The 8602-nt window shown below is 37.6% G+C and overlaps 1 protein-coding gene across 1 annotated transcript in view; it reads left to right on the top strand.

The window, feature by feature from the left end:
* The window catches only part of xpnpep2 (X-prolyl aminopeptidase (aminopeptidase P) 2, membrane-bound), a 20473-nt gene extending 14794 nt beyond the window's left edge, over positions 1–5679 (top strand). The window contains exons 14-19 of the mRNA XM_008276244.1: positions 91–115; positions 162–294; positions 1522–1581; positions 3008–3084; positions 3189–3278; positions 5196–5679. Coding sequence (XP_008274466.1) covers positions 91–115; positions 162–294; positions 1522–1581; positions 3008–3084; positions 3189–3278; positions 5196–5384 — 574 coding nt within the window. The 3' untranslated portion in view covers positions 5385–5679. The remainder of the gene's footprint in view (positions 1–90; positions 116–161; positions 295–1521; positions 1582–3007; positions 3085–3188; positions 3279–5195) is intronic.
* Positions 5680–8602: the final 2923 nt, after the last annotated feature.

Genomic DNA, 8602 nt, shown 5'->3' with positions numbered 1-8602 from the left:
ACCACCGTGCAGCCCAAGAATATTCATGCATGTTGAAAATGAGATTTACAATTTATCTTCCCCTGAAATCCTTCCTTGTTTCACCACTAGAGCGCCCTCTTCCTCCACAGCATTTGTGAGTGGATGCAGCGATGCGTCTTCAACAGGATGTTTAAATTAAGCTCTTTGTGTGGGTTTGTTTGCCAACAGGTGTGAACATGGAGATGCTGGGTCGCCGGGCATTGTGGGAGGTGGGCCTCAACTACGGTCACGGCACAGGACACGGAGTTGGAAACTACTTTGGCGTTCATGAATGTACGGACCTTTTTCTCAGACTTCTCAGAATACACAGCACTAAAACAAGAATCAAATGCAGTTCTCAGTGATCTGTGAGGTCTTAGAGCACCGCGATTAGGATGCACAAAAGCCTGTTTAAGATTTTGTATTAAATTAAATTAGGTTACACAGTGGGGCTACTGACTGAGCTTGAGAAAATTAAGAAGCTGGCGAGTATTTCACATACATGAGCACACATTTGATTTTGCAAGGCAACTGCTTCTGATGTGACTGCATCCCTAAAAACCCCAGGACAGTTAAGGAGAATAAGACACTGGGTGATGGCTTGGATCTGAAATGTGAAGCTTTTTTAAATCTTGAACAAACACTACACTCCGAGTACTCCTCTGAGTAAACATTTTCCTTGTAAAACCAATCCATGTCACACTAGGCTGCAGGAAATATGTATAAATATCTGAGTGAGTCACTGGTGTTTTCCAGGTGAACATAAATTACTGAGAACTCCATGAAGCACGACAAGAATTTCAGAGAATGGTCAAAAACAAAAATGAAACAAACATTTGAAAATTAGAAAAGAGACAGAATTTGAAGGCTTTTTAAATGTTTCCACAGTGAGCAAATCCGTTGTTTTGTGCATCATTTAGAAAGAAAAAAAACCTGAAAAGTCCTAAAAAAGCTATAACTGCAGGTTCCTCAAAAAGGCCTTCAAATGTATTAAAAGTCTCAAACCTATTTTGCGAAAGTGTTGAATATTTAACCCCGAACCTTTCATAAAAGGACCATAAATGAAGCTGTTGTTCTGCTTGGCTGATCCATTCATCCATCTGGCTGCTTATCCAGGTCAAGGCCATGTTTAATGATTCTTTAATGACATTTGGAATTACTATGATTAATGAGTGTTTTCACTGTTTACTTTATACAACAGTAAAAAAGAGCAACAAAAAACAACACAACGTATCAGAGGCCAAGTTGATGTCATCAAATTTCCTGTTTAGTCCAACAAACAGTGCAAAAAAATCCCCCAAATTCTGTTGTGACACAAAAAAGCACATTTAAGAAGCTGAATGTTGTTAATTTGATCAGTAGTTGCACTGCTGAATGATTCAGCTCAGGTTGTTATGCACAATATGTAAGAACTGACCAAAGTGTAATTCAGTGATGTAAAGGTCAACAAATGAATGCACTGGCTGAATGGACTTTGGTATTTTTCATATTTAATCACACTGTATTGTAATATTTTCTCAGGGCCGGTTGGCTTTCAGAGCAACAACATTGCCTTCAGAGCCGGAATGTTCACGTCTATCGGTGAGACTATTTGCTTTTTCAAAACAGATCTGATCACCGCCACAAACAACTTTATGTGGTGATCGTTTCAAACCTCCAAGGTCTCTGCAATTCTCAACGGCTGGAAAAGCACTCGGCTGATGCTTTGGTTTATTATGTGAGGCCTTTTGCTTCAAGTTTGAAGAAACCAAACATACCTGCATATAGTTTTTGTGCTAAAAAATGAGTAAAACCTAATAATGTTAAATTTCTTTAAGTATTCTTTTACTTGTTTATGATATGATGTGTATAATGAGATAGTCCAGATTGTGCAGGAAAAAGTCCTGCACCTTATGCTAATATATATCACTTTTTACAGTCGTCTTCAGATGTATTCATACTCTTTCATTAAAGAAAAGTCAAAATTCCCAGTAGTTACTCAAAGAACTAGAAACTGAAAAAGTAAAAATAAGTTAAAATTTGCAAAATTATAATTTAGTGAAATAAGACATTGATTTTGACTTGTGGTTGAAAAGATTAGTTAGTCTGACTGAGAGTTACAGAAAACACTTTGCAGTGATCGCCTCAAAGGGTTGTTCAACAACATATTAGTTTACGGGTCCCATCATGCTTGTTTTTCTCGTTTGTTTGTTTTTTAAAAAAAACATTTCTATTGAACCACAATTTAAAAGCAATGTCATGATTTTCATTACATCCATCCATTATCTATACACCGCTTAATCCTCACTAGGGTCGCGGGGGGCTGGAGTCTATCCCAGCTGACTTAGACTTAGGGTCCCCACCGGGACACGAACTGGCAGTCTTCTTGCTGCGAGGCAACAGTGCTAACCACCTGCACCACCTTCCAGCCCCATTTTCATTACAGTTTTATTTATTATTACTTTTGTCAATTTCAACTTATTTCAGTGACAGCTTCTTTAATGGGAGGGTATGAATAAATTTGAGGATGACTGTATAGAGTAAAAAGAACTGGTAGAACAAAAGCAGTAAACCTCAGAGAGTTTGGATAAATTACAGCACCCTCCATAATTATTGGCACCCCTGGTTAAGATGTGTTCTTTAGCTTCTAGTAAATTCAGTTTTTTTCTAAATAATATAGGACCACAATGAAAAAAGAGAAATTTATTCAGTGTGAAAAAAATCCCACATTAAAAAATAATTCTTTTACATCAAATCATGTGTGCCACAATTATTAGCACTCTTGATGTTAATATTTTTTACAACCCCCTTTTGCCAATAATTCATTTGAGTTGAATTGAAGGTTACATTTTTCTACAATTTTCAGTGTGAGAGTATGCTTCTGCAATAAAAACTGAATTTATTTTAAGGCTTTTAACACATCTTAACCAGGGATGCCAATAATCATGGAGGGCGCTGTAACTTTGCATTCCATATCTCAAATGCTAGAATGCAGAAATTTACCAAACTGACAGAGTTTCTCTCACAGAGCCTGGATATTATAAGGACAATGACTTTGGGATCCGGATTGAAGATATTGTTGTAGTCGTACCGGTGAACACAAAGGTAGGATCAAAAAATCACTTTATCAAATAAATAGGTCAAAGATGTCACGGATTTTAATGGCCAATGAAAAATACAGTAAAGATTTTTTCTTTTCTTTCCCTCAGTATGGACACAACTACCTGACCTTTGACACGGTGTCACTGGTTCCATATGACAGAAAGCTGATTAACACGACCCTCCTCAGCTCAGAACAGGTAAGACATGGTATCTGGATGCACTTCACAATCACTTTCCTTATTATACAAGAACTCATGTTTACTAAAAGAGAAATTTCAAAGAGCTGACACGTTAAAGAAATGCCCTGCACAAACGTGTAATGTGGGTTAACTTCCCTAAAGCTGTGCTATCGGTTTCCTGTTATACTTTGTGAATACCTTTGGGTATACGAAAGTGTGAAATCAGCCAGGTCTTTTTTTCCCCCGCTACGTGAGTGCTGGTTTCCTCTTAAAATCCCCCTTTACACTTGAAGTTCACACTTCTCTGCAGTCCAGAGATCACAACAGTCTGAGAGAAAACAAAACCACGTGTGAAATTAACTTCTGTGTTTTGGTTGGTCTCATCTGAAGAGAAAATGCAACTGACTTGAAGTATCACTTTATTGAAATGAACAGTGTTTTTACAAAATACAAACTTTTAAAAAGCAAAAATAATAATAATAATAATTTGTGATTAGATTGAGGTGCAGTTTGAATTCCATTGTTTATATGTTTATATCATCATTTTTAATCTCAGTTTAGTGTGGAGTTTGTTTGTTTTTTTAAGTTATTATCCATGTTAGTGGTGACTCTGTTGATGGAAATGTGGTCGAGGAACAGTTTCAGTCCATTTATTGTTTCTAGCGCCACCACCTGGCCAAAATATTGATATGTTGTTTGTGCAGAAGTTAACGATTCTGCCAAAGTGTCGGCTGTACTTTTTTACATATTAGTCTAGTATCACACCAAACAAAGATAGTGAACATGGTAAATTAGATCAGTCCAGAAACTACACCATTTTGGGGTAGCTTACTTTTCTATCTGTTTTTATGCTCAGAAACGATGATACATCATTTATAAAGCCTTTGAGTTTGCTTTTATTTATCACAATTACTGTTAATAAGAGCATGAATCATAAGAATAAGAAAATAGAAGTAAAGTAGCCATTGCTGCTCGTCTTTTAGCGTCTTCTTTTTTTGTTTTGCAGCAGCTGACTGTATTTAAAAGATTTGGGGCAGAAAAGTGAAGCAAATGTGGAAGCACCTTAAACCTACATTCAGCATTTAACAGCCAGCAGGGGGCAACTTTACTGGTTGAAACAAGAAGCCAGGCTGTGCAGAAGTCTATGAGAAAATCATTCTACCCAGTTGATTTGTTACCTCCGTGTACATTTTACAAGTAGTTTATGGTCTCACATCCTACTTATGAGACTCTTTTAATACAACGGTTCCATTTAGAGTAAAACAGATGATAAAGCAGGTTTGAAGTCGTGTTCTCCAGCCAGCTGTCTCGCTTATTTGTCACGTCTGGTTTCAAAAGACCAGGATGGTGACGACCAAATTCTGAATTTGAGGCTTCAAAGCAGAAGTCCCACAAAACACTGGATTGATATCAGGGTTGCTACATGCATCTTTAATACACAGGCTATGGTTGGCATCATTTTTTTTTACTGATCTTCTTATCATGTTTGAATGGTAAAGGTTTTGATGGCAAGAGTTGCATGTATGCCACTATCTTCATTCAACTGAATAAACTGCCCTTATACATGAATACTATGTTAATATTATCTTAATTTTACACATGATCCATAATGATGATAATGATACAAACAAAATAGAAGAGCATGGCAAAACCAGGATTCTGTCGATGTATTAGACCCCCTCCAAACTTTGCAAAACCTATTTTCAGGGGAGCTTATGTCTTAAAAAGAGAAGCCAAGCTGACCATTATACCACCTTAGATCAAGAAGACATGATATGAACACACCTGTGGATTCTTGTGCATGTTTGTACTCCTGTTTGGGATCGAGCTCATCCAATTTAGCTGGAATATTAAACTAAGTCATTCGATTCTACAACATTGTGCATTCTTAAAACATGCTAATGAGTTTCAGTAACGGTGGTTTTCTCTCTCCAGCTTCAGTGGTTGAATAATTACTACTCGACAATCAGGAAGGTGCTGGGTCCTGAGCTGGACAAGCAGAAGCTAAAAGAGGAAAAAGACTGGATGCTCAAACACACGGAGCCTTTCTCCTCCGCCTCCGTCTGTTCCTCCTCGCTGAGCCTCGTCGCTCTGGCCATCGCTCTGCTCCACAACCTTGCCTGAGCATCTCCAGCACTCACAGCAGACTTGCACACCGATGTTACCCCTATGCAGTCTCTATCGAGCAGCTATCCCAGGTTGACAGATGCACTGCAATTTAGCGTTTTTTTAATTCAAAGATATATTTAATAATTTAATTATGTGAATAAAAGTATGATGTTGTGGTGTTCAGAGTTTACAATGATTGATTTTTCTGTGATTTGTTATTGTTTTTTTGCTTTTCAGTTTTTAAATTGGACATGTATATGACCAGCTGATATAATTTCTATTTTATTAAAGTAACACTCTTTCAAACTAAGGTGATGAGTCATGAACCGGATGATTTCTGACTTGAAAAAAAGATAGATAGATAGATAGATAGATAGATAGATAGATAGATAGATAGATAGATAGATAGATAGATAGATAGATAGACACCAGCAGACTAATTAAATATCCATGTTTTCACCTGTAGCTTCAGTTTGAACAGTAGCCTCAGATAAATCTAAATGGAATTAAATGTGCAAAATACCTCAAGTAGAGACACTGCACCTTCTACCCTCCTTCAACACCTAAGTTGAGGCTAACGTCAACGCTCTTCTTGCCAGCCAGCTAATCTTAACTAGAGACTTGGTTGCCAGGCAACCAATGGAGAGTTTTGGACTCTGATGACAAATTGGGCAGTTTTCTGCTGCACTATTGATGGGTTTTAAAATAGAAAAAGATAGAAAATAGATTGACATATTTAGGCCACTTTTTGTAAATGGACACTCCCACCAACCAATTACAAAGTGACGTGACACATTCATTCATTTATTGTGTACAATAACGCACATTCAGCGTTTCCAGGTTAGATTTTCATTGTCCAGCTTCACTAAACAGAACAACTGGATTGAAACTCATGAAGTGCATCCAGACTCTCTCTGGCTGGAATTCACATGAGCGAAGCAAACAGGTCCAGTCGACCAGCATGTTTCCCACAAGCTCAAACTACAAATCTGAATAAATATGAATAAATAACAACATATTATAAAATATAATGAATATAATGAATGTAATACAGGCTGAAGGGAACAGTCAGAGCAGGAAGGACTTGCTGGCTTTTAATTAAGTCGATCCAACTACAGATGTGTTCTTCTGCTGTGGTATTGTTCCTGCTGCAGTCCTGAACCACAGCATCGCATTAATTAGTCAGCAGATATATTGCGATTGCATGCGTCACACTTTCAGTGGAAATGGTAATTTTCTACTGAAACAAACGGAAACATGATGACCTCAAGTCCTTTTCAGGTTTTTAAAACTAGTTTTCTCGTTTCCACTTGTCTGTGGTCAAAGACATGCAAAAGCTCTCATTTTATGGTTTTTCATCTAGAAGAGATAACACATATAAATGTTTACTATTATGACACTGAGTTTCCCGATTATACTAATAAACATGATGGACTGATCTTTTTTTTCCATAGTATTTGCTCTGCATATGAGCAGACCTACTTGTAGACCTAAACTAACAACTGTGACCATTTATTTTTAGATAACTGATACCAAAGCAAAACTTGAGGTCTGCATATAGAGCACAACTCACATGAGAATATTTGGTCAGCACTTCTTTTTTTATATATATTTCTAATTCTCTAAAGCAGAGGTCATCAGTTAGTTTCGATTGTGTTAAGTTTTTTTAAAGCATATTTCATTTCAGGGTAATAATGCTTTCTTGGTGCAGGAAAGCTTAATTTTGGTTTTGTTTATGTTTTTGTTGATTTTTTGCCTTTGTTTTTGTTTGCAATTAATTAAAGGTTACAGTTGATTAATAAACGGTTTCAACCAAGATCAGATGTCATTTTGACAATTAGTAATGGAGTTATGGTGTAAAATCAACAAAATTATTTGGCCTTTCTCTTTCATAGTTGACATTAAAATGATATATGATCATTCGAATAAATAAAAGTCTCATTTAAACCCTAATAAAAATGACATTCTGCTCTACATAGAGAGCTGCAGACAATTTTAGCATGAGGCTGTAATGAAGACTGACCAACCACCGAGAAAGTGACAACCAGTGACATCTGCTCTGATAGATACAATCCAAAACCAGTTTTATAAATCATTACTATTCTTTAATGAATTTACAAAAACAATCAAACAAAGCTTGTTGTAAACATACAGACATCTGTTTTCACTGTGCTTATAATGCTCCCCCCACTAGTAAACCCTGTTTGGAAAAAAACGTTGTCCGTATGAGGACTCCTGCATTTCAGTGCAACAAATGACAGATTTCTCCATTTGTGAGCATGTTTAAAGCACATGGTACCAACATGTTGGGGAACAGTTTTCAAGACAATAAAGGAGTTAGTTTTAAGTGTTGGCAGTGAGTTGAAGCCCAGTTTGTGACTGTTCATCCATCCATCCATTATCTACACACCGCTTAATCCTCACTAGGGTCGCGGGGGGCTGGAGCCTATCCCAGCTGACTTAGGGCGAAGACAGGGGACACCCTGGACAGGTCACCAGTCCATCACAGGGCTACACTTAGAGACAGACAACCAAGCACACTCACATTCACACCTACGGACAATTTAGAATCACCAGTTAACCTCAACATGTTTTTGGACTGTGTGGGAGGAAGCTGGAGAACCTGGAGAGAACCCACGCTGCACGGGGAGAACATGCAAACTCCACACAGGCATCCTAACCAATCTCTTGCTGCGAGGCAACTTTGTTAACCACTGCTCCACCTTGCAGCCCCAGTTTGTGACACTGTCTTCTGTAAAACCAAAAAAAAAATCAGTTTGAAAACACTTGAAGCATAAAACTCACCTTATGGTCGCTTGTTGAAGTTTCTTTGCAAGTGTGGAAACAACCTCATGTTGCCACTGGTGGAAAACGATCCACTATGACCGAAGACACTGCACTGGAAAACTCACTTCCACAAGTTACACACACTCTTACACTTTACAAAAAGTGTTTTCAAAAAGTATATTTACTTTTACAAGAGAAAAACACTTGGAAGGATAAATCCCAACTGGTTGGTTTTTAAGCTGTACATCTTGTTAGAACTGCAGTTTGACTCTTTAAACTTTTCTTTTTTATGTTTTTCTGCTATAGTTTTAGCTGATGTTAGTCTACTCCATCTCCATGACTTTGGAGGCTTCCCTCCTCTGATCTGGCAACCCAATCCTCACTGGTTGCATACTGCATTGTGAGCAGTGGCCCAGTGTGTATCTGTTACCACAGACATCAGATTT

Source organism: Stegastes partitus, unplaced genomic scaffold, assembly GCF_000690725.1.
Source record: "Stegastes partitus isolate 25-593 unplaced genomic scaffold, Stegastes_partitus-1.0.2 Scaffold2, whole genome shotgun sequence".
NCBI lineage: Eukaryota > Metazoa > Chordata > Actinopteri > Pomacentridae > Stegastes > Stegastes partitus.
This window is presented reverse-complemented; position numbering and strand designations above follow the sequence as displayed.